The 27,366-nt window shown below is 43.8% G+C and overlaps 1 protein-coding gene across 3 annotated transcripts in view; it reads left to right on the forward strand.

The window, feature by feature from the left end:
• sema5a (sema domain, seven thrombospondin repeats (type 1 and type 1-like), transmembrane domain (TM) and short cytoplasmic domain, (semaphorin) 5A) overlaps positions 1–27,366 on the forward strand; it is a 128,320-nt gene that overhangs the window by 11,990 nt on the left and 88,964 nt on the right. For all 3 annotated transcript variants that reach the window (XR_014621200.1, XR_014621201.1, XM_084340692.1), the window contains exon 2: positions 24,672–24,883. Coding sequence is in view for 1 of the 3 variants with exons in the window: in XM_084340692.1 (XP_084196818.1) it covers positions 24,736–24,883 (148 nt within the window). In the remaining 2 variants the exon portion in view is untranslated. The remainder of the gene's footprint in view (positions 1–24,671; positions 24,884–27,366) is intronic.

The raw sequence follows: 27,366 nt of genomic DNA on the forward strand, positions 1-27,366 counted from the left end.
CCTCATTTTGTCCACTGGAAGGGCGCCCTAGAGGGTCATTTATAATGTTTTCTTCACTGGAAGGGCACCCTAGGGCTCTGTATCATGTTTAACTGACCATAGGGATATCCAAGAGAGCCCCCTGTAGTCCACCAGCGCAGAAGAATTCAACATGACGGGATGATGAATGCAGATCATCCAGCTGTGTCATTCTCTTGAGAACTGAACGCTTTTGCAAGTATTTGACGCATATTTCTGCAAGTGGAACAAGATGAATGTGCACACAGGGAGGAATACATGTAAAGATGGATGTACAGCGATGGTGGGATAATAAAAGATGGACAAAGTTAAAGTGGCGAGTTGGGAGGTAAAGAAGTAGCAGAGATGGAGTCAAGCACACCTGGAGGCCACATGTGGATCACCCCCCTCCCCACCACCAGCGCCCCAGCTTGGAAAACTCCGCCGTCATCATTATGGCAAAGGGTGGAGGGGGATCATTAAGTCATTATTTATGTGCTTTCTGCTGTTTTATCACCTCCAGACACGGCCTCACAATGCAGACACCCACACTCACGGCCCCAGAAGAATAACATAATTGTATGAGGCAGCCAGGGGGTCCCGTCTAATAGAAAAAGTGCAGACATTAACAGTCTGGCCCAGCTGTACAGACGACTAACCCACCTTTACTTTGTTTTTTTTTCATGCTCCTGTTAGGCTCGTTTACACCTAGTGTTGTTTACGTTTATTTACAAGCTGCTGCCACAATGAACCTTCACTTCCAGACTTTCTCCTGAGGTGGCAGAGGGGAAGTTTTTACAGGCAATTTCCTCTTTACAATAGCGGCAGTTTGCTTGATGAGCCCGGATGAAAAAAAACCCCAAAAAAACAGAAAACCTCATGGCAAACAGAGCACTTTAAGCTCCCTCGCGCCCAATTTTGGCTCCTTCCGTCACAACATTTCCTAGTCTGTAAAAGCGGGGCCAGGTTATTATATATTTTGGTGTATTTCAGTCTGCCTTTCCTTGTCAGGGGGCGAGTTTGAATCAATTTCCACCCGTTCTGTCATCATTTCACACTGCGATGGACGATATGATTGCAGTTTACATAAAACAAAAGCCTGGCGTGTTGGTGAAAACAGAGACATATGGGGTCGAGGTGGTCCAAAGAAATAGAAGACACGGGGAATTGGATTTTAAACAGACCCGCACTGTGTTGCACCTGGAGCTGTAGCTCCTGTGAAAGGCCATGTGGAGTCAGCTCTCCAGGCGCCACAGTCCCAGATCCTCCTCATACCGCTGTTTCCTTTCCCTTCAGCTTAAAATGAAGGGGAAATGTTGCTTTCCCAGCTGCGCCCAGCCACCTCACCCAGAGTCTGTTTCCCCTGTTGTTTTCATGTCCTGATTCAATTACCTCTGTGGGACCACTCTCCCGACGTATGCACGCTGGACTCAAGAGATGTGAGGAGTTGCAGCTTCGTGGCATGTGCTGTGTGTTATTCACGGAGGCTCTCTCCACAGCACAGCCACCCCTTTTTTTTTTCTTCCCTTCCTCCAAAGTGCCTCTTCCTTCTTTCCATCTCAAACCCATCTCCTATTAATCCTCTCCATTCTCCCGCTCACTCACCGCTCCTTTTGTTCCTGCTTAACCTCCTTAGCACCCCTCTCCTCTTCCCTCCGTCTGCGCCCCGTCCCTTTATTTCATCCCTGTCCAACCTCTACTCTCCATCCTTCCCCGCGTCTCCTTCATCCTTTGTTCCTCTATTCCTCTCATTATTACCGGGCTCGCTGCAGTAATCTACCTCAAGTGACCCTAAACGACTTTCTCCCCTCTTCACCCTCTCCACTTCTTTTGCTCCTTTTCCTTTCACGTTCTGGAGAGCGGGTCAGTCTTGAAAGCACGCCGGTTTCTTCATCTCAGTCTGCGAGCATTCACTGACATGCATGTTCATATTCATGGACGTGTCGGTGTGCACTTTTTCCACATACGCTCACTTGAACGGAAATAGCGACAAATGTAATTTATTCAGGCGTCCAGACAAACTCGCTGGAGTGTTTCAGCCGCAGCATAAATCGCAGCACAGTTACACGGCGCCGTCACGCACGTACACACTTAAATTTGTTCTGACTTTGTCCACCGACTGCACGCATCCAAATAATAAGTCAGAGTAACCGTGGGATAATGCACAGTTGTGAGACTCTTGCAATGTAATAACACCAAAAAGGAGCAAAAATGAGAAGAGCTCAAAACTTCCATCAGCTTGTCTGCTAACATTTCGAAGCAAGAAATTACAATTTATAGACTTTTTACAGTTGGGAGTATGTAAAGGATTACATGAGCAAAACCACAGAAATAAGCAGATCTGTGGTAAATATTTCCAAGTTGCTGCTAATCTGCACCTCATGTTGATGCTGAAAGAGGGATTTCTGTCAGATTCAGGTGCATTAACAAGAAAAAAAAGGCTCGCTTGATATTTTTAAAAAAAGCATGATTATAATGACTCTAGTCTGCTATTTTGTATAAAGCTATTGTCACATGAACTCTGGACAATGTCTGCATCGAATCCAACAAGAGATTGTCTGTTTCCAGCCCAGCTGCCCAGTCGAGAGACCAGTTTTAGATGGCGTTTTAGGAACACAAAATTGAAAATTTGCAGCGAAAAGCAACGTGAAGTTTAACATATCCATATGCAGAGGTGCACTCAGGTTGTTTGAGGGACAGGGGCGAAAGAAATAAAAAGGGCACCACATGTATGCAGGGGGGCACCAGTGCGCAGAAAGTCTTCTTCCGGATGTCAGACTATTACAGTGACGAGCCACTGCTCCTTTGTTTGTTTGTTAGAGTGGTTTTTACTGCGCGTTTTGTCGTTCTCATGTTTTGTTAAGTGGACTGCGCTGCTAGATTACTGTAAAATGTTCTTATTTATTATTTATGGTGCTGTCCTTTCCCCTTATTTTGTTCTGCCCTGAGATGTGTTTGTCCTTTTTATTATTGTCCTACTTGTTGTTGTCTTATATGTATGGTGACTCTCAGTTTCCCCCCTGGGAGAAGTATTTTGTATCGTATCGTATTTAAAGCAAATAGAGGGCATTTCACTGCGTTTTGTCTCTAGATATGATGATGGATGTCCGCCCTTTGACGGAGCATAGTTTCAATTTCTTCTTTAAGTTGCCCGTCTTGTTCCGTCTGTTTACTCGGATAAATCCAAAGTCTATCGTGTTTGTTGTACGGATGAAGTGCTTTGCATAATCTGTTGCTGGTGTGTAACTGATTTACATTTTCTGATTTCTTCTGAATTTTTTTGGTGTTGTTGTGGTTTACTAAATATGGCACCGCTTTCACCATGTTTTCAGCTTTGTTGCAATGCATTTTTCAGCTGATTCAGTGGCTTTGTAAATGGTTTGTTTGGCTTAAGAAATAGGAGAATTGTCTCAAAGTCAGAAACACTAAATTTGGTTTTCACTGGTCAGCGACGACATGCATGTTATACACACGATCATACGTATAAAGAGGCACACGCACAGATGACACTGATGTGCATATAAAAGTACGTTTTTGCATGGTGCTGCAAGTTATGTTTATTTTAATTATTGAGTAATCATTAGTTGTCCATAAAGTGTAATTAAACTTTCTGGGAGCTTGAGGTAATGTCTTCATTTAACTACCAATCCAAAAACCAAAGATAGTTAGTCTACTGTGAAATAAAACAGAAAAAAAGCGCAAATCCTCACACTTGGAATCAGAGAATTTCATTAGATTAATTTGGGATAGTTGCACATTATTTTTCATGTGGATTGACAAAGCAATTAATCATCAAATTATTTCGGCTCGACAAAACACTCTTTCATCTGGGTTTAATTTTTTGCCGACATAAAAGAAACACAAACACCACGTTCCTTGGCACCCGCCACGTTCATACAAGGAGTAAGAGACATGTAAATACCGACAAATAAGATCAGATAAGCAGCTGTTCACAACACCTTTTAAAGTGTCGACATATCGCACAGTGATAAATATAAGGAGGCACGAATACCAGCTCCCACTCTCAAAAGAATCATGCAAGCAAACATAAACTGATACAAGTGGGTCAGGTACACGCACGCTGACAAAGAGGCGTTTCAGCAGTAATAGATACATCTGGGTCAGGTAGACAGCTGTGCACACACACGCGCTCTTTTAAGAAACCAAGCAAACACACACATAAGGGCAGGAACATCTGGTTTTGGCCTACAATCAAGCCCAGATGGACCCCAGGGCTGGTGCGTCAACACCAGTGGAGACCTCACATTAAATACGCCCAGTATTCTTGCGACCGACTCCTGGGGATTTAAAGTGGTAAAGGGGTATTAACCAGGACCGCAACCTGTAATTGTTATCCTAATGACACAGGAAGGCATTTCCAAATTAATAGCGCCATCATTTCTGGGAAATTTAGGTCAGTCGACCAAAATCTGACGAGCCTCCGCGGGGTCTTGTGTGGCTCGAGACTCTGAGGTGTTGTAACGTGTGCACGCTGCATGAATATGCATCACGAGGGCAACATATTTTTTCATCTCGGCAGTAATATGAGGCAGGACCTAAACATAGAAAGTGAATTAATATATTGGAGTTAAAAGTAATGATATTCAGCTTTGATGTTATGCCATCAAAGGCATCGTGAAACTCCACGGTTCAGAGGGGCAGCGTTGCACCGTACTGTACTGTATATTTAGCTGTGAGCTTAAATTAGACCTGTCACTGCTATAGACACACGCCACGCCAGCTTGTGTGTCCCGTTCATCTGTCGGGGAGGTTGATGGAGCCGTTGCTGCTAATTTGATGCAGTTGTTTTCGCTCCCGGGTGGTGTTTTGGGAGGGGGGTGTGGCAGCATGTGATGTTCGCGCTTAAAGAAAGAGAAAGGATGAAAAAGATACGAGGGAAGACAAGGATTGGCAGTGACAGCTTGTCCTTGTGAGAGCCTTCATTGCAGCATGTGGAGGGCGCAAAGCACCTGGCCCCCGTTCCTGCCTAATCAAGTTAGTGGAGAAGCCTGCAGCTACCAAGGCTCAGAGAGTTAATACCGGCCCAAATAGAGACTACAGTGTCTCACTTTTATCCCGGAAACCTTGGAGTTTCCCCCCACAAAACTCATTAAACACCAACATGCAGCCTGAAGCCTTTCGGCACATTCACACACACACAAACACACACATACACACCTGCTGTTCTACTGTATACCTGCTGACACATGCATTCTTATAACAATTATAGACTACCCACCCACCTCCCCCCGCAAGACGGAGGGGTGACTTCTTGATAATTCTATCTTTGTAGTTTCACGCAGACGGAAGAATGTCTCTTTTTGATATGTGATTTGTCCCGACAGATCGTATTTGTGCATTCACGCAACGTACTTTTTTTTTTCGCTCACACAGACAGACAGGATGTGTTTTCTCACTCTTTGTAGCCTCCACTCCCTGTCGCTCTGCTCTCTCAGTTTCTTTTCCGAGGGAAGTGATGACACATTATCAAAGTGATTTCTTTTTTGTTACACGGCTCATTTGGGTCAATTAGAGGAAACTTGTTTTGTGTCGTCGGTGTGTCGGGGGCACTGTGGCACCTTCCCCCAAAGACCTGCAATTAAGAGGTCCGACTGTGACGTCCTCAAATGTTTGTCATGTGAGGCCTTGAAAGGCTCAGCTGTCGCTACGAGGCATTTCTGACGTGAGCTGAGGGGAGCATTGTTGTTTTGAAGACTGCCTGCGTGTGACTGAGTGTGTGTGCTTCAAGCTGTTGTACAGTTGTGCAAAAGTTATTTATGACATCAGCCCTTTGTACACAGTGAGTTGTTGTTTCATATTAGTGAAGTCACCACAGGTAGGCTTGACATTGTCATTTTGTCATTTTGTTTTGTTGTTGAAAACCTGCAAAAGTAAACACTGTCATGTTGGAATCACGGCAGTAAGTTAAAGGGGCACTGTGTAGTTTTGGAGAAGAAATTCAAACTCTGAATTTTAATATTTAAAATACTAATAAGGTAATTATACAAACTCAAAGTATTTATTTTTTCCATAGCTGAATAAACAAGCTGTTCTCAGAGGAAAATGAGGTTGAAGTTAGAAAGGTGGCAGGGTCCGCCACATATAAACAAAGTAAAGGAGGGACATCGTGTGTGTCAAATTTTGGGAATTGTTGTTGGACAGTCGTCTTGGTGACGGCATTACTGGATTTATAGTAATCAATAACGTCTCAAACGTCTAACCCTGACGATGTTTTTGTTAAATCGTTGCGTGTATCACCTTCCTTTGTTGGTGAAGTCTTTATTAATTCCAGTACCTTAGCGAATCTATTGATACCAAGTATTGAGTAATTTCTCTTTGTTTTTTTCACAAACCAAAACCTACTGCTCACACTAAATTAACACTACACAACTCCTCTGAAGTGCTTTTAGCCCACTAGAGCAGGCAATGTCAGTCTGTCGATATTTCAGTCCCCCACTTAAGTCCAGATTGAAATATCTCTATCTTTCGTACATTCATGGATGAATCTCAGTGTGTTTGGTGAACCCCTGACTTTTCATGGAGCACTGCCAGCAGCTTAAGTGTTCACTTATCCTGTGAAATCTCTACTGGATTGGTACAGAATTTGGTACAGATGATGTAACCCATCCTACTTACTTTAGGGACCCCTAACATTTTTTTTACAGTGCATCCAGAGGGTGGACATTTTTTGGCTTTTAGTGGCAAACCTCAATATTTGTCCTGTTCTGAAATTTTGTACGGCCATACAGCGTTGTCAGCTTGTTCAGTTTCACAATAAAGGCCTAAATCTACATTCACATTAAAATTCATTGATTTTCAAGAACATTTATGACACAATGATTTAGTATATTAAAATTGCACACCACTTAAAATAAGCCAGCAGAACTGAAATCTGTATTTAATGTTGATCTGTCATTTGGTCAGGATCCCCAATACTGACACAGTGAGACCACAGCGGTGCATCCCTACTTTTTAAAGACATTTCCCCAAAGCCACTTGTGTTTGCGTGTCTTTACTTTCCCTGCACACCTGTGATCTAATCTTTGCCTACTTTGCATTTCTCCCTCCCCTCTGTCCATCCAAAGTGGCATGTTGATGATTTAGCAGTACACCGGGCGGAGTGGATTAACTGTGCAGTTCACGCTTTCTGTCTAAAGTTTCATGCTTTTAAAGCAGGGCAGAGTGTCATCGATCAGAGAAAGAGGCAGTGTGGAAACATTATAGTGAGACCTGATTAGTAAGAGAGTAGCGTGACGCGCCGAGGGATCAGCATCAATAATGACACCCGCAGAAAATCTGCTTGAGCCCTCAGTTTTTTACTTCCCTTAGAAGTTTGACGTCCCTCCTCCTGTCCTTGTCTACAAAGTGTGGCAGCCTCTCAAACGCACCCCCCCACACACACCACCACAGCCTTCATGCTGCCGTGAAAGGGCCTTACATAATAGCAACATTGTGGACTCCTGTGTAGAGAAATTTCAATTTCACACAGATGTTAGTAGTTCACCTTTAGCTTGGTTAACTTGTGCTACCATTTCCCTATATATCACCTCAAGCACTTCCTTATGTGAGGGCAGCACCTCCATTTAACCGCTGCCTCCTTCTTGGCAACTCGTCAACCGGTGCTTTAATTCACTGCTTTCTTGTGACCTTCCAACTGGCATTTACAGAGGAAATCTACCTGCACAAAAGGCTTTGTCACACTGGTTAATGAGCACATGGTGAAGGACAACTTGATCATTAAGCCTTTGGACCTAAGCATGTAGATAATGGCATCTATTGATGTGGGTGAGATAATGACGGGGCCGTATGTGGAGTGGTCTTAAGCTTTTTACCTTACAGGAGCGCGGCGGTGTTGACTCTGAAGAGAGTTGGTGTTAGATGTAAAAAATTGGCTGTTAAAGCTGTCGGCTACCGGCTTCGGCGCTTTATAAATAGAATGGTGAATATTCATGCTGCACTGTGGAGGGCGGCATTAAGGTTAATAAGTTATTTTGAACTAAAGGGAAGAGAAGACGTGAGGCAGAGTTTGCACTGCAGTCTGAGGAGTTATGGTGAATGAAATCCGTTGTTTGATTGACGTTTCATTTGCTATATAATTGGGGACAGCGTTGAGGCATCATCCTCAAGTGAAAACCTCGTTACGCTGACATCATGATGCAACCGTTCGATGATGGACGTCTCTCCATCTATTAATATTTGCCCCCACTCTGTCTTGCTTTCGCGGTTTTACCCCTCCGAGAGAGTGTGTTGTGTGATGTTGTTGTGCTTCTTGGAAAAACAGCCTGGCCTCCCTCATGGGGAAAATACACTGGATCACACACAGAAGGAAATGCAATTACCGCCTCCCAGCAGATTCCTAATCACTGAGCCCTGATGTTAAAAGTTAGCTTCTTTTAAAGTGTTGAATTTCAAAGACACAGCACAAATCATTTGATTTACTCACTCCCCGTCCTCACAGGATGTAAATAAGCTTATTAACAAGCCATTTCTTTAATATGTGCAGCCCATGACCTCAAGAGGAACTACTGACTTTATTCAGATAGAGTCTCTCTAGGATTTCACACCAGTGGAATTAATATATTTACAGTGAATATGTTTATTTAACTTGCTTTTATTAAGAGAAAAGCTGAAAAAATTCTGTGGGTGTTGCAGATTTGGTCGTGTGTGTGTGTGTGTGTGTCCATGTGTTTGACTTGCACCTGAACAAACATATCGAACTTCCTGCAAAAACGGCACTTAGAGGCGACTTAACTTGAGGTTTGATGTTGACAAAACACATTTCTTCATGCGCGGGTGCGTGCAGCATGTCATTATTGGACTGTGCTAGTTTAATACTTTTAGACTTTAACGCTGCATTTGATACAGTCCATCATAAGCAGCTTATCACCAGACTAGAACAATGAACAATATGTAGGGGAACAGGGAACAGCCCTAAAGTGGTTCACATCTTCCCTGGAGAATAGTAGCTTTTCTGGTCGACTTTCTCCTCGCCCCCCGCCTTACCTGAGGAGTTCCCCAGGGCTTTGTTCTCGCGCCTCGTCTCTTCTCCCTAAATATGCTCCCACTGGGCCCCCTCATCAGGAAGCGTGGCATCTCCTTCAGATGCTTTGCGGACAGCTATTTCCTATATCTTCCACTAAAATGTCACAGCCCTTAGTCATTGCAGCCTCATTTTGACTGTTTCCAGGAGATCAAGAGATTCTTGAAGCTCAATGAACTGTGGGAAGCTCGGCCCACTGTCATCTTTTATATGCAAAAATCCTTGAGATGATGATTTTAGATTCTGCGCCTAAATTCAATAAATTCTGTTGTTGGAGGCAGTTTTTTTTTGGAGGCCCTAACAAAGTAAAAACCTTCTCATCATTTGAAGACTGAAAAAGTAATTTGTGCCTCTATTATGTACCGCCTTGTTGACTGAAACTCTTTTTGACAGTCAGCCTTCACTCCCTCATCTGCAGTACGTGCTGAACGCTGCAGCAAGGTTTTTATCTGGTTCCTGTAAACGTATTTCAGTGTTTCCCACACATATATTTTACTTGGGCAGTCTGCCCAGGTATATTAACGGCTGTCCAAGTATATTTGGCAACCCATTTTAGCAGTTTATACTACTTTATACTAGAACGACACCATCCGCCATCGATTAACTAGGTGACAATCTGCCCTCGCCCTTCCCCTCCCGTCTGCTGTCAATCACACATGCTCTGCAAAGAGGTGCTATTACATCCCTCCTGTGAACACACTGAATGTGATGCAGCCTCTCCTATTTAAGGTTGGCTTTCGTTGGTTTTGATCGACTACATAATTGACAGCAAGCTTCAAGTGGTGTGTTTTTTGGCCACCTTTATAGACCTTACTGCTGATGAAAAAGCAGATAGCGTTGCTGGGAGAGAGGAAACAGAAAGGTGAGGCAAGCCAGTGTGCAATGAGATTTTTGAGCCCCATTCTCAGGTTGTCAGATACTGTAAGTTTTACTATTTGTTTTTAAAGCACTTCATGGATTGGCTCCCTCATACTTATCTAAGCTTTTAATCCCCTCCATCCAACCAAGACCGCTCAGGTCCTCTGACCATTCGCTTGTGGTCGTCCCTCAGGCTTGGCAGAAGCTCAAGGGCGATCCAGTTTCTCTGTTGCAAGCCCCAAACTGTGGAACTGCCGCACCACATCAAAATCAGATCAGACCTCAAGTCCCATCTTTTTTCTGTGGCTTTTGATCAAACTTAACTCGCTATGACTACACGGAGGCTCATAATCAGTCGTGGACTCGGGGTGTTTGAGGGGCAAGGGCGAAAAAGACAAAAAAGGACATCAGGTGTATGTGGAAGTGCATAAATGCACAGAAAGTCGTTCGAGGGTACTTTAGCAGGTTTTGTGCACTGGCGAGACACCCTAGAGGGCGCTTTATCAAGTTTTTCTACCATAGGGGTATCCAAGAGGGCACTTTTGCTGCGTTTTTTCGAACATGAGGGCACCAGCTATTCACCCCCCCGCCCCTGACTACTATGCAAGTATGTAGACAGTTCGAGTATATGAATGGAGAATCAATACTTTTTCAAGTTTGGTGCTGCCTAATTGTACCACTGACTAATAGTCTTCTTCTGGACTCAAACTGGGAATCAGATGCCCAATTAGAGCCTCTACCCTGAGGCCCTGCTCCAGCAGAAGTGAACAGAGAAGAGGAGCTAGAAGAAGAATTACTCAAGTAGTACATTCAATAGTTAGGCTGAAGTTTTTGCCTTTACATGGCCTTAATAGATCCAGAGACTCATGTTGCCCGGGGCTAAGGTGTACAGGTTGGTTCTGAGAGCCGCTGCAAAAGTCTCCTGCGTCTCGATTCTTGAGGAGTGTCAGAGTGGACCAGTCAGTTCAACTCTCTGTGAAACACGATCCTTCAGACTCGTCACGAGCGTGCAGAAGAAGAAAGAGAGGGAGAGGGATAGAGGCGAGACGGGTGGAGGGGGGATAGGCCTACATCTGTTTGCTTGGTCTAGCAGAGACACGATCACATCGGATGCCTGCAGGCTCCGTCTCCGACTCTGCTCCACTGTTGTTCCTCTTCACCCTTGGGAGACATCTTCTGGGAGACGGAGACTCAGGCAGACACACACACACAAATACGCAAACACACAAAGACCAGCCCTGCTGCATCGCTTCTGTGTTAAAACAGCTGCCGTTAACCAAACCCATCTCTCCCCCCTCATTAATGCTCTAACTTTCTGCTATTGTGCCTGTCTCTGGTGTTAACGGGACAAATTACAAAGGCCAGGCCACTCAACAGACACAATCGCAGACACGCACACATGCACACACTCGGGTAATTAATTGGTTCCAGTGGAGCCAGGAGCTAATTTACTATCCCTCCTGCCACATTTCTTCAGATACAGTAAGACGCGTCATCTCAAGGCAGCTTTTTCCTGGCTCCCTCCCCATCTGTAGGTGCTTTATGTAAGTATATGTGTGTATGTTTGGGTTTTTTCTGCCAAGGTGGTGGTTGCTGTTGTTTTTCAGGCGTATAATTACCGAGCTGTAGGAGTTGGCAGCCTGTTAGGCTCGTTATCTCGGACATGTTGATTGCAAGAAACATGTGGGAAGACTGATTATAGTATTCTTCTCCCTGCCCCCATGCCTCCCTTTGGGCTTGACTGATTGGGACTTTTGTCAGTGAGCGACCAGATATTAAAGAAACACTAAGTGTGATCAAAAGCGATCACTGCGTTATTCTGCCTCAAGCTTATGGGTAGGAAATACTTGATGTTGTAGCTGATCATTTTTCTCTGTATAGTATACTGCACACTTTAAAGGTATAGTTGGTAATGTTGGAGAGCTAGCAAGATTTGAAAGTGGCACCTCGTCTAAGCTGTTGCCTAACGTTACATATTTCATGAAAATAACAAATCCCCCCCGAAGCAAAACAAATAATTACCTGTCCAACAGAAAGACAGCAACCTCTGCATCACTTCTGGAAGTGCTACTTTAGCTGCATTTTCTCTGCCATCGTTCTCTTGCTAACTGTGCTAACTCTTCTTCTTCTGTTGTTTTATGGCTGTTGGCAAACAACTGTTAGGTGTGCATTACCGCCACCTTCTGACCTGGATTGTGTATCTCCTGCTAACTCCATATGCAGTGTGCTATATATATCCGTCAACGGTGACACGTGATGAGTGCGCGCAGGGAGGAGGGGGGGACAGAGGGGGGTGCAGGCAGGACGAGACACGAAGGCATCTGATTGGTTCTTTCAACTCGGACCGAGAGGCAGGGATTGGTCAGTTTTTACAGGCCTGCAGCTGCCACAGAGGTCTGATTTATTTCGTTCCTTTTTCTGAACACATTATGTATGGACTACTCTCAGGGTGGGAAGACCATTTCACCCAGTAAAACAAAAAGTGTTTCTGAACAGGATTACCAACTATACCTTTAAAAGGGAAAACACAGTGACAAGAAACAGATACAAACATACATAAAATACGCTAAATGGAGAAAAGTTTTGACACATGACCAAAGTCCTTTTAAACTAACAAAACCAGGCCCACACACAGTTTCACGACACCAACTTCTTTTATGGCTCGATCCAGAGTTAATGTCTAATATTTGAATAACCTCCCCTTTCTCAGTCACCTTGTGCATTAGCGTGATATCCTCCTCTTATATGCGTATCAGAAGTCCATCTACATTAAATAGGTTGTGAGTATCAACTGTGCAATCGCGTCAGATTGGCTTATGATTGGCTTTTTTGAGGAAAGGGCGGGATATGTATCATACAACCGCCATCTCCTTTGTTATGGACTTTTCTATTGAAAAGGCTTTAAGCTGTCTGCCCCCTCTCTTGTCACTTCTCTGACATGGCCTCTTGCCTGTTTCTGTTCAGCTCTGTGCATTGCCCAGCCTACAGTTTATAAGCTTGGGGTAGAGATGCGTGAATGAAAGAAAAGCAAACATCAGGCCGGAAGGAGAAACTGACCTACTTTTAAACATTATAAAAGACTTTGATAACAACAGGTTTTTGGATAGGCACAAATATCGCACGCTGATCTTTTCAAGAACCTGGTTGAATGAATGAAAAAGGAATGCTGCGTAGTATTCCTTTTATTACAATAGGAACATTGTCTGTCTGGCAAAAACTGGAATAGTTTGACCACGTAAATGTAGTCAATATCTGCCATTTTGTGCTGCGCAGGTAACATGGCGGGGGGTTTTTCTCAGAGCTTTTTGTTGAAAACAAAAACTGAAGCCTGCTGTGGCCGAAAACACCACGATGGAAGTGAATCAAAACAGTGAAGTTGTTTGATGGAAAAACCAAAAACAGTGAGTTAGAAAGAAGCTGTAAAGCTCCGTAGAGCTGAGAGGAACTGCAGACTACAAGCAACGTCCTTCACAACACACACAGATATTTGATCCATTGTAATTATCAAAATTAAAAAGTGCTGCTTTAAAGTAACCGTGACAGGTACATGAAGTAATTAAACAAGAGTAAAAGCACAATATGTAGCTGACATCGTTACCTTTAACCTCTCAAAATGAAGTGTCGAGTGTGTGTTTTTTAATTTTCCACCTCCGCTGGAGAAGATCCAACAGCACACACAGTTGAAAGCTCTGTACATTTACCGCAAGTCTAACCAAAGAGACTCGACCTCCCCTGCAGTGAAATCTATCTGCGAGAGATTTCATCCATCATTCCCCCAGTCATATCCTGTCAGCGCTTAAGCTGATATGATTGATTACGATATTAGTAATTGGATGATTCGAGACTGCAGTATTCTGTGCAGAACAAAAAAAAAGAAAAGTCTCCACTCACTGATTTCACAATCTCAGCTCGATGGGAGAGATTTACCCTTGGATGACTGTAATTTTCTTTTCATTTGGAATCTGGTTAGCACCAAGGTAGCATTTCATCCTCCTCTGTACCCTTTGGAAAGCAGAGATCAGTGAGCTGGTCCTGTAGTTAGGAGTCACCCTTGATATCAGCAGAGCGGCGAGTGCTCTCACTTTGCTTCTTCGCCCCAGAGGTGCAGAAGGCAGGTGTGTTTGGTTTTTTAGACTTTAGACGTCTGTGCACAGCTGTAGACAGTGATAGTGTAATTTTGCGCCCAGTGAGACAGTTGGCTACCCGTTAGCCAAGCATGTAATTAAAGCTTTAAAAATGTCACCATCCCTCAGCGGTGGGCTTTATGCCCCTTATCGCTGCGGTCCCAGGTGACGGTGCGTGTGCCAGTGCGAGCGCGTGAGTTTAATATTTGTATTTCCTGCATGTGGGGGCGAGTTATTTTGTCATAAGTCTCGATCAGGCGTCAGATGACACCGCTCCTCTCGCGTGGAACGGCCCTGCTAATGCAACACAGAGAGAACAAAGGACTTTGAAGTGCGAGAAAGCTTTGATGCCGATACTTTAGCCGAGCAGTTAAACGTTGAGAAAAAGACAGAAAAGTCTTCAAACAGCCATGAGGGGATGAGCTTGTGCTTGCAAATCAGTTAAGGGTTTTTGGGGTCTGTGTTAGTCAAAGTCATCATTGACATTTGCATTGAAGAAAGCGCCCCGAAACTTTGCATCAGGGAGCCGGTAGCGACCGAACACTTGCTTCCCTATCAGAGAGGCGACTTTGTAGTACCTTGCCGATGTTGTGTATGGAAATATCGACTCTCGGTGAGGTGTCGTCTTGGGACAGCGATGACAAACTCAGTTTCTTCTCCAAGATTTAAGCCACTCCAGAGCTGCAAGGTTGTTGTGACAATTTTCCTCCCTGTGAGCCGCGCTTTCTTGACAGTGAGAGCAGCTCAGACAGTAGCCTGAGGGTCCGGGCTGCGTGTCAGAGCCGCTGTCTCAACAGCCGATCAGTGCCCGGGTCAGCCACAGGATTTTTTTCATGAGTTTATAAAGACAACTCCCAGCAGCAGCAGCAGCAGCAGCAGCAGCAGCCTGGATGTGGAGGTGGAGATGTGGATGACTGTTAATTGGCAGTGAGAGTGTGTGCTGTCCACAGATCCAGATGAAGCTGATTTTATTCCTCTCTGTGCTGCGTGTGGCTTTGTTTATGTCTTTGAACTCCTTCAGGGTATTTTTCTTTTAAGAAAACTTTAAAGGAAAAGTTTGACGTTTAGGAAATATTTGCTTTTCTTGCAAAGGGTTAGATGAGAAGGCCGTCTATATGCTAAATATAAGGCTACAGACAGCAGCTTCGCATAAAAGCTCGAATCAGGGGGAAACAGCCAGTCTGGCTCTGTCCCAAGGTAATAAAATCCACTGGCCTCTCTAAAGCTCACTAATTAACAGGTTACATCGTGTTTGTTTAATCTGCACAAAACCGAAGTGTAAGAAGGACAAATTGCCATTTTACGAGGGATTATGTGCTGGACCGGTAGCTTCCTGGAGTCTCAGCTGGTCGCCTGGCTCTGGTTTTTTATGCACATTTTGATTTCGCTTTAGAAAAGGTGGATGGAAACGACACAATTCAAACAAACTTCCTCAGTTTTGTGCAAATGTGTTTACGGATTGGGTGCAAGAGCTCAACCGCCAGAAATATTTTTCAACTATGAAACCTCACGTGATTTTCTCTCGACATGTGGCTGGGAAAATCCCTGAATTGTCATTTTGGGTAAACTTATGCGTTAGGTTTTGAGATGCTGGTAAGCAGAGCAAAGGCTAGCTATTTCCCCCCCTACTTTGCTGCTGGCGATTGCAGAGACGAAAGTGGTGTCTATCCTTTCATCTAACTCTCAACAAGAAAATTAACGAGCATACTTCCCAAAATGTCAAAGTTTTCCTTTACATCAAAGCGACAGTTCCTAAAAGAAATGAATATAAATTAAATTACTCAGTGTATCCTTTTTCATATTACCCTTGTCTGAAGTTGAGAAGAAGCCAACCAACCTGAGAAATGATTAATTCCCTGTAATTACGAAGTCGGCTGTGTAGGCTACAGGTCCTGACTCTGTCCTACCTTGACGTGAGTTTGGAAGTGAACAGATTGAAAAGCCCTGCTCAGTATTCCACCAGGATTTCTGTAATAGCCTCAAGTCACGGGTCATACCGAACCACCTCCAGCAATCACAGAGGCAGCCAGAGCTCCGGGTCATGTGATCAAGTGGCGTGCGAGAGCTTTTTCACACGGATGTTTCTCTCTTTTCAGGCATGATGTCACTTTTCTCTGCCACATATTGCGTGTCGTTGAAAACGTTCCTCGTCTGGAGTTGTGTTGTGTCGACACTCACGCAGACCGCATCCAGGCACGTGGTAATGCATCAGCACGAGTGCTAGAGGGTAAGGGAGTCGAGTAAAAATAACAGCAGGATTTGGGAACCTCTGGAGAGTTATAGGGTGGGACTCGGATATGAAATTGCTGGGTGTGTTTTTTAAGCAAGACAGAAGAGAGAGTCAGTGAATGTGTGTGTGTGTTTCTGTGGCAAATGTGTGTGATGTGCGTCCCAGATTTAGCCGGACCAAAGCTATCGTTGTGGTCAGGCCAGTCATCAGGGCTGGTCAAAAAAAGCCTTTCAGCTCAGTACAGGGCACAGACTTTGGTGCGTTTAAGATTCATTGTGTTTTTCAGTCATGTAGAAAAAAAGCGAGGCTGAGGTATGTGCAACCATTACTCAGGAGCAGAGGAGGGTGACATTTTCTTAAATTGACCCCAAGACTATTTACTGTAAAAAGTTCCAGGAGAACAAACTTTGAGTAAGTTGAGTACCTGCGAAGCTGCTGCTCCGCTGTTCCCCATCCCCAGCGCCTGTGTTTCATCAGCGGCGTCCCTTCCCTCCATATGCTCAGAGCAGAAATCACAGTTCTGTTTTTCCAACTCTTACACCGGCGGTCGCAAATCCAACAACAGATTGCAATCTCGGAGCGTCATTCCGACACGGAGAGACTGATCCAGTGTTTGTTCGATTTAATGTTCATTCCAATATAGAGCCGTTTGTGGAACTTGATGGAATTCAGGCTCAGAGTCAGATTATGTGCAGGCAAAAGTATAACATTACGCTAAAATGTATATATGCATCTGCAAACATAGGGGATAAGAAAACCTCTCAGTGACAACATGCTGCCACTGGGCTTTTAAAAGTTGAACTGCAATTTGAAACTTCATGTGCAAGTAAATATGAACTATATTGGATCAGTAGCTGTTGTGCACATTTTCCCATTTTTCAAAAGAGGATGAAACTGTTCTGGATATATACATCTGTGTGAAGCTTCTAGCTTCTTGGTTGGCATTTCCCATGGCAGACTCAAATAACATCAAATATGGCAGTCAGAGTTTGAAGCTAAGTGGCCCTTAGCGTCAAACTATGACGCTCTACTTATCCCTCCAATGTCAGTTTTGCATGAGCAGGTTTCTGTGGAAAAAAATTGCAATAATAAATAAATCAAAATAATCCATAATAAATGGTTAGAAGTTAAAAATAAAAGCTTGCTGACAAACGTGAAATAGTCACAGTTTTGTTGGGTTTAGGCACCAACTGGGCAGGAAAAAGACGAAGACAGGTTCTCGCAAGATGTTACTCAGCACACCAGCTGGTGTGAATGTTGGAAACTGATCTTACTATTTTAGTTCCCACTCACACGGATATATCGAAGTGATCAAATCCACCCAGGCACTCATACAGTATGTGAGGCGCTGTCACTGCAGAAAAATAAACCAAACTAAAATGTCTTCTTTTTTGTTCATTTCTGACACTAAGGTCGGCCTATATACAGTATATTTATACAAATTTCATGTTCTGATACATTGACTGCAGATTGACTTGAAAAATTATTCATAATATAAGAAGAAAACATAAGGAGAAGAACATGGCTTCATTTTTTTATACAAGGAATGTTTGTAAGTGTTTACAATCAGGAAAACAAGAACACGGATGCAGGCGCTGAGTAAAATCTGTAACAGTAGTCAGGAAATACATATAATATATTGAGTATAACACATAATGACACGCTCACACGGGCACCAATGTGTGTCTCATTCTTTGTCACCCACAAAAGCAGAATGACGCCTTTGATCCAATTGCAGAGACTTATCGGTACAGTAATAAAGCGAGAGCGTGAAATGCATTCATCAAAGGCAAACTGCCCAAATACACATTACATTTGCTTCAAAAGCTACGCTGTGCACCACAGATAAGGTTTCGAAACAAACAAGCCATCTGATCCGAGGATGGCTTCCAGTCCCACTCATGGGATCCTCGTACGGAATCAATCTTCCCTCCGATCTTGGGGGTCGTCGAGTGGAAAGGACCCCGCTGTGTGATGAGCCTTCGACGGCGATGTCACCACTCCGTCATTCTGTCTGTCATCCTCCGCTGAGCCCCCATGAGGCTGCCGGAGGACTGAGGTGGGCTGATAGCATGAAACAATGAGGGAAAAGGTCAACGGAAGGTAGAAACAGAAAGGGGCACGATAGAAGTTTGAGAGTTCTGACAGATGGCGCTGGAAAAAACCCTCCTGACAGCCACAAAAGAAGAAAAGTCAGTTGGCCACTCGGCCTGTCAATCATGTTGTTTTACGCTGCAGTCGTTCACTCAGTCGGGCGCCTCATCAGTCTCTCTGTCAGTTTGTTACTTTGTCAGCTCGTTTGTCACTCTGCCAGCCTGACAGCCAGTCGGTCTTCTAGTTTGTCGGTCACGCCGAGTCCATAAACCAGCTTATTTCCCTATTGTTAAGTCGTTTTTTGACTTTGGATTTGTCAACATTTTATTCGTTATCAATCAGTAACTTGGTTCAATCATTCAGTCTGACATTCATAAAATCAGATAGTCTGCCGCTGTCCTTTTGCGACAGACAGACGGCAAAGTAAAGAGCAAACATCTCCGTCATTTCGCCTGTGTTTTGGGTCTAAAACGCCCAAATCACAGATAACCGATTGGGCAGACAGAGACGCAGAACAGCAAATAAAAACTGGCGATAACCCGTCTGATAGGCAGGGTGATAAACAGGCAAACACCCAGTCGAACCAATCCCAACACACATTTACAAGCGCTTTGCCTGACGTACAGCAATATAAAGCAGCTCTGCATTGTCTTTGTGTGCTCGGGTCTAAAGCAAAGTCTGGCTTCATTTTACTGGTGTGTGTCCTGTCTGGCCAGAGAGAGAAGCATCTATCAGCAGAGTGTTGTGACCCCGATCTCACACTCCCACGACTGTGTTTGGACAGATGGATCATCACCGCACCACTCACATTTGACAAACGTGCCTGCATGTGAGTCCATTTGTGTGTATGTGTGTGTGTGTGTAGGACGATCACAAAGGCAGCGTTTTATTTGGGAGTCTGTTCATTATGTATAGTGTAATTTAACCATCATGAAGTCTCCTTCAGACAAAATCAATAGTGGTGTTAATATGATCCTCCCTGCACTCGTTACTGCAGGAAGACTTCAATTGATTAGTTAGCCGACACCTCAGCTCCTGAAATGTAAGGATGCAGAGGAGTGTGTGTGTGTGTGTTTGAATGTGCCATTATGTAACCTTCCAAAACTATGAAGTGAATTGCTTCCGGCTGTCTGAACCAATCCATTATTCACCTGAATATGTTTCACAGCAAGTGTGACTGCGTTCTTCTTCTACTACTACTATTTTATGGGAGTTTGACATGCAGCATCCTGTCTTTAACTGGAGGTTTTGAGAGGACGATATTTACAGTAGAATAATGTTAATTTCAGGAACAACATGCAAAACACGTAGTTCGCTTTAGTGTTATTGTTAATAAAAAAGTGTCAATCATATCCTGGTGTGTGCTGGAATATTGATTTTTTGATCCAACATACATTACATGTAAATTGGAATTCTGTATTAAAACGTGCGAAAGCAGCTAGTTTTCCCAAATGTTTCCAGCAAGACAGTACATGGTTTTCACTGGAAATAGTTGTATTCCGAAGAGTAGCAATAAACGAAGGCGTAAAAGCACGATAATCTCTGAGATGTAGTGGATTAGACGTATAAAGCTGCATAAAATATAAATGGTTAAGCAAAGTACAAGGGCGCCGATTTGCACTTGAGTAAATGTGCTTAATGACATCCTGCCACTGGTAGTTTTCTGACATATTTTGCATGTAAGGATTTACACAGTCAAACAGATAAAAAGAGAAGTAGGTGTTTTCCATTTTGACTATTCAGACAAACTCAGGCACTCAGATGCAAATGGAGGGAAAAAGGTTTTGTTCCTTCTCGAAATGTTTTAAAAAGGAAGAATTATGCTGCATTATCTGTTCTGCACATGTGTTTCAAATGTCAACATCGTTTACCCCATGTTAGCTTCACTGTGTGGCTAAAGGGCTCCCTGCGCTAAGTGCCCTGAATGCACCGGTGTGTTATCCATCACCGGGTCCCAGGGTGATTTCACTGTGTGTGTGTGTTTGTGTGTGCGGTGAGTGTTCTGGTACTGTAGGTGTGTTTTTGTGTGTCCATATTTGTAGAGGTGTGAAAGCAAGACGGAGAAAGAAGTAGGAGTTGGAGCAGAGGTAGGAGGAGGAGGAGGTGTTGGCGGCGGAGGCCCTGGAGATGATTTAGCGTTTAGACCACCGAACAGCTCAGAAAGCTCCTCCAGTTGTCTCCCACAGGACCAGTCGGTGGCTTGTGGTGAGTTAAAGAGAAAACAGGATCCGCCAGAGATCACTTCAGAGGGATGCAACAGCAGTTCAGATGGTTTGGTTTTAAATCAAGTCATGGCTGCCTGTCTGTGCTCTGTCGCTTTAAAGGCATGATGCAAAAGCATGCGTGGACGTAAATCAGGTTATCTCTGCGTCTTTAAAGTGACACGTGCATTCTTTAAATGACGGCTTATGAATACTTACAGCATCTTTAGATTTTACAGTTCTTAATTGTTTGTGCATGTGGCGACAGGTTTTCATTAGGGTTCGTTTTCATGCAAATGACGAGATTGAGTTTGAGATTCATTTTAACCATATGTAAGGCAGAGAGTAAGGCAAAAACAATAAGGGTTCACTTGTGTTTTGACTTGACATTAAATATGCATCAAAAAATGTATTGGGCGAAACAATGGCGATGGATGACGACATTGTTGTTGGGGGGATTTGAAGGAGCTTGTCCCCTCTGAGTCGCTGTAAGGCAGGATTTGCTCATTAGCACCGTTACTCTGACCTACTGATCTCACCCAGCTGAGATGACGCCCGTCACCAGAGAATGGAGTCAGATAAAGTCTCACATCCCTGCCTGGCAAGAATCCGACACACATCCCTGTGCCTAACTGAGCTGGTTTGATAAAAATACTAAATGGGACACGGAGATGTCACGTTAACGCACTGAGCAGCGACAAACTTCCTTTTATTTTCTCTCCCACATGTCACGATCTAGCAAGTCCAACCTGTTAGGATGGTACAGAGTACTGTAGGGATGATGTATTTTTGTAGGCTAACCCAGAAGTTGGCATCGCCCTGATCCTCGGCAAAAAACCCTATGGGGTTTTTACATGGTATTTTGGATTATTGCAGAAAATAAGCTCGGTTGCATGACTTAATGGACCCTGCCACCTGTTTTAGCTTTTAGCTTTTTAGCTTGCAAGTGTCTTACTACACAATTACTATTGATATTCTATAGATTAATCAGTCTACCAGTTGTACAGTTAGACTTAGAACAGTTTGTAACTAATGTCCGTGTGTAAAGTGAGTGAGTAGATGAGTGTCTGTGTTCGGCATGATGACGTTAAAAGTCCCTGACAACTTCTGTACTCTCACTTAGCCACTTGTTAGCAACCACCGTTTTAAGCACTTTATAATTAAATTGTTGGTCATTTAATTATGTTTTTATACTGAGAACAAAATGTGTAAATATTTTAAGCCTGTGGTAACTACAGACCTTATTTCAGGCATTTAACCAAAAGCCGATTCAAAAAAACTCATTGCCTTTGAGGTGAGGGAAACGCAAGTGCAAAAACGCCGACTGATTTCCAGTTGGCCTTGTCTTTGTCCTTATTGGACATCATTTAAATCCAATAGCCTTCATCAGTAATTTCACTATTTTTTAACAGATTTTTGTGTTTTTAGTCTGTGGTTAAATAATAAAGAGCCGAGAGGGCAATTATTTTATTGATCGGTTGTTCCCTGCATTTTTGTGTTTTGTTGTTGCACAATTCAAAATGTTCAAAAAAAATTGGCTTACAGGTTTTTATGAGGAAGGAAATATATCACGCACATTTGTTTGACCTCAAGGATGCCTTGGGGAGAATCAATATGAGCACGATCTTTGTTTATAAACTAGAAAAGCCTCACAGGGCACCTTTAACATCAAAATCAAACATAACAAAGAGAAAACATGAGTGATAACGGATATTAATACCTGTTCTTGAAATAGGATAACATGGTGAAACTTCACTTAACATTTGTGTGTGTGTATGTGTGTGTATGGGTTCATGCACTTGTGTGTGCAGGCGTGTGCGAGCTGCCGGGAGGTCGTGTGCAGGGCTGTTAGAGAGGTAGCGAGGTCATCAAAGAGCAACGACTCACTGGGCCTCGGCGCCTGCTCCTGTCAACCAGCCCTCTGCATATGCGTGTGTGTGTGTGTGTGTGTGTGTCTATGTCGATAGCACAACCCTTTCCGACCACTCACACACAACTCAATAATCCAGTTTCCTACGTCTAAGCTCACTTCGGCGCCCTACTGATTATGAACTATTCCCTCTAAGTGTCTGCAGACGTGAAAGTTTATAAGACTGTATGAAAAATGACAAGAAGAATGTCCAAACTAGGGACTACCTGGGGAAAATGACTCACTCGCTCTCAGCCGCAACAGGCAAAATGGCTTTTCGATGACGGAAAAAACACATTAAAGACTGTCAAGCAAACTAGCAGACAAAGAAAAGTGACACGTAAGACGACAGGTTGACTAAAGCGAAACAGCCAAAGAGTACAGAAGCTGACGTGTGAACCGTCAAGACGAAAGGGAACGGGAACACAGCGAGGCAACTGGCACTGGCTGTCACTCGCTTTGCCTGCTGTGGCTGACAGGTGTTTTACATTACTCCGTGGCTGAAGGGAAGAAACCACATCTCCCCGCTGCCTGTGCATTTATACACTGGACTCTGAATGAATTCCATAAAGGCCTCAAGGTCGCGGAGCTTATTCAAGCACACTAAAGGCAGAGTAAACTTTCCATTGAAGGAGAAAATGAAATAAAACCACCGCACTCAGCATTAGAGCTTTCGTTTGAAAGCGGAGTAGAGAGGTGCCTTATGTTCTACCCCAGAGCCACTTTAGGCTTTCTCGCACTAAGGGGGTCCATACTTCAGAGGGAAGCGGAGATGAGGTTTGTGTGAGGGGAGTACATTTTCATTCTTCTTTCTTTCTCAGCTCACTACAGTTTGTCCTCTTTTTTTTTCCCCCCCTTTGTTCAGCGTGCAGATTTTCTCATATTTTGCCGCCTTCACACAACAAACACGGTATTAATAGTTTTTGCTTATTTGCAACCTACCATTCACACTAAATCAACTCTGTCATGGAGGGAGGATTGTTCTGTTCTTGCTCTACAAAGCACCGTTTTTGTTTTTTTCCCCACCACTGACTGGACAACAGATGAAAAGCCTATTTCGCATACAATGAAATAAAAAGAACCCTCCCTGAGTTTCGGCTACAAAAAATACATCTTCTGTCATGAAAGCTTTGGCAAAGCAAATGCTTAACATTACTGGCAGCGTATCTTTACTCACTCCACCACACACGCTGCTCACAATGTGGTATACAGCCAGGGAGGCTCATTCTTCTGTTGCGCACAGCATGCATCATTCCTGGTAATAGCATCACATAAATGATTAAAAAGTAATGATGTCGAGGGTCTAGACTTGCTCATCAATTCACCCCCACAAAGAAAAGAAATCATAACCAATTGAGTTGTAAAATGCGGCTTGCTTTCCTCGCGGCGAATGACTTCTGGGAAGCATGATTCTGCCGTAAGCATTATATAATAATCACATCCAGCGATTTGAGTGTTTGGTTGTGAATAAAAACACATCAAATTTACAGCAGCTACAGGGTCTAATTGACCCGTGCGGGGCGCTGTGCGGTGCTGCTCCATGCATATATCAGTCACATACTGTTTGCACGGAAACAAATAGATGGATAGATTCATAATGAATAACACATTAACGCTCCCCTTCATTGTTACATTAAATGCTCGGCTGCAGTGGAAACAAAGGCGTGCGCAAAGGGCACAGAATTTCAGACACTGGAGGACACAGGCACAGACATGAGGCGTGTGAGGTAATGCAGAGCCCTGGCTGATTCATGCTCTTAGTGTCAGAGGTGAGGGCTGTGAGGTCTTTGGGTAGCACATAGGCTTGTGTTGCTCACCAAAGCTCTCCCCCACATTTTTTTTTTTTTTTTAACCCATCTGTCACAGTCTCTCTTCATTGCACCGATCTCCCCAGTTCCCTTTCTGTAAGGATTTATTTTTGCTGCTTTTCATCTCCTGAAGTGAATCCTTGGTGGTTGCAGCGAGGTGTTACACTGCATCAAGCGTTTCAGCACTTGGATTGCAAGTTTGTTGGAGCTAACGTTGCTCAGGCTAACCAGCTAATGTAATTCTTACACTGTCATGAACAAAACAATCATTTTCGACCCAACAAACATTGCAAAAGTATTAATTCACAATCATAATAATGTTTTTAAAGAAAAGAGAAAAAAAAAATGACTTGTCGACGTGAAAATGTTCTCAATCTGACCTTTAAACCCAAATCCTTCTCTTCCTCCAGGTGTGTCTCTCCAATGCTCTTGGCCCCTGAGGCCTGAGGAGAAGTGAGCCAAGCCCAGGCCCCCATGGGACGCCCTGTTACCCAGCATGCACTGCTGCTGCTGCAGTGCATGCTGGTCCTGCGGCCTGGAGGCGTGGCCAGTAGGAGAGGGCCGGTGCTGCTGCCCGAGTCGCCCTGTCACAAGACGGAGCACCCACTCATCCCACACTCCGGTGAGTGCTCAAGGAAACACACACACGCGTGCACACACAAAGATTCGACTCACAAGTTTTCTGTTTCCTTGTTAAAATTATGCGAACTTTTCTGTACGCTGTGTGTTGTTATTTATATCCTTTTCCTCTACAACCGTTTCTCCCTCCCTCCAGTCGTTCACTCTAACCTTAATCACATCATTTCTTCCATCAACATCTTCCCTTCCTTCACTCTTCACAAGGTTAGATGTGTTTCTGGTCCGTTTCATCAAGACATTTTACTGTTGCTAGGAGACACAAACACACTCGGACACATGTTGTCAGCTCTTAGTAGGTGGTGCCGTAAAGTATAGAGGTAGCTTGACATCTTTATTGGGTATCTCGTTTGCAATCTGCCGTCTCTCTTATACTTAATATAATTTCCCCCCCGACTGCAAACGAGATATTGATTAAATTGCCGGGTTCGCATGTTGTCTGCAAAATGAAAATGAAATGTTATTCGTCTATTTTGTAGAGAGTAGCAGAAGAATAACTTTTGAGAAAGGACTGTCCAGGCCCGTGTTCAATATTGGGTTAAAATTTGCAGGAACTTTTGAACAATTAGTCTAAACCTACACGTTGTGTAACATGCTCCTGCACGTGGGGGCGGATGTAACAATTGACTTCTTGTGTTTCAATACATTTTGTGACTCACACCTTGACCTCCTCTACACATTTTACTGACATGCCTGTCTAACGTTATAAAGGTGAATTTAACGTTTGCTCAGCCCCGACCAGCCCCTGGAATATCACCGACCAACAGTGATATTCCAGACATAGCTTAACAACTGTAACAAGGCACTGCAGGCCTGTCAAGTTATGTATTTTCTCCAGATGTGGAAATGTCCTTTGAGTGCAGAACGATACTGAGCATTTAAAGAGTTCGAAGAGCAGTGTCTTCTTTTTATCCTCTTTAAAAAACAAAAACTCACAAGTGAAAATGAAAGAAATTGACAAAAAGGAGCATTAACTGCTCTACTGTAAGGTTCGATCCACAGCATGTTTACTACTAGTTTACTACGACAGCAGTTAACGTAACATGGAGCTTTTGCCTCAGTCTTACTAGCTTACTGCACCTGGTCAGCTCTGCTAGATTTCAGCCTGCAGAATTGTTGCTGACTAAAAATGTGAAGACTGCTTTTGTCTACCTCGGACAGAAATCAAGGACGCGTTCTTTAAAAAATGACAAAGAATTTGGAGTAGGGGGGAAGGAGGCTTACTGAAAGGTCACCTGTGGACTTTCCTTTATTGATTTTAAGTTGTTGTTAGAAAAACTTCCTCCTTTCTCTCGTTTCCTTAATACCCCACCTCCTATTTGTTCATCTCTGTTCCTTCCCTCGAGAGACGACGCAGACACAACCTCACTCGTAGGCCTTTAATTACGACATGGCTCTGCAGTTTTCAGATACAATATATTCCACATCAGATTTCATCGTCCCTATTCTTCTCTTACATCGCCATCGAACAACTGAAGTGTAACCAAATGCTGTGAAACTTAGTCGAAAGGGAGTATCGATAGCGATCAATGCAGCCTTGTCTACCCGCTGCGAAGCAGCAAAATGTCATTGAGCTGTTTTCAGTCCAGCGCAGTCCCAGTCAGATAATCACATAGCGTTCTGTCTAGGGTGAAATTGACTAGAAGACCAAGGTCATAGCATGTGTTCAAAGATCCAGATGTATGTAAAGACTGATTCGATACATCTGTCCAGCACAGTCGCAAGGACTCTTCTTCTATACCCTTCCCCTCTCTCCCTCCGTCTTTCCTCGCAGCCATTGTCGCTTCATTGTTAGCCGAGGTGGCACTCTTCCCTCTGCGCCAATTGAGTGCAATGATGATGACTAACTGCCCAGCTAACATGATATGTTCCTGCCTTGTGCTTTCTGCATGAGGGGGATCACACGGCAGCCCGCGGGTCAGCTGTGGTCAATGCGTTTGTATTCTCTAATGTACCAGAATGGCCCATTAAGCTCCAGTGGCTTAATGCTTTGGTTGAAATATAGGAGCATTAATAAAAAAAAAGGGTCGACAGTACATTTAGCAATCAGACGTGGTTCGCTAACAAAAAAACCTGCTGTAGAGAAGAACAGGAACAGAAGAGAGAGGCGCTCAGAGGCTTCACTGTCTGTGGGTCAGTGTCTTTGGTCTGAATGATCAGCTGTGATGGATTTAGTCGATTTTGTGTGGTGAAAGCTAAAAAGTCTGTTTATCTTGATTACAAAAGAAAACTTTAAACCTAAATTTACTCACTTACCCCTCGAGGTAGAACCACAAACACAGTTCCTGTTTGGTTTAACCAGATTGTGAAATGCGTGTCTCTGAAATTTCTGCTGCCGTGCCAGTACAATAAATTCAACTTGTGGTGCTGGTACAAACCAGCGTGTTCAGTAATTTACATACTGATTGGCCAGTGATTTCCTCTCCTCGCTACTATACGAGTGCGCAACAAAGTAGTTCATTTCCCAGA

This window comes from Pagrus pagrus, assembly GCF_965226575.1.
Source record: "Pagrus pagrus genome assembly, chromosome: 20".
Classification (NCBI taxonomy): Eukaryota; Metazoa; Chordata; class Actinopteri; order Spariformes; family Sparidae; genus Pagrus; species Pagrus pagrus.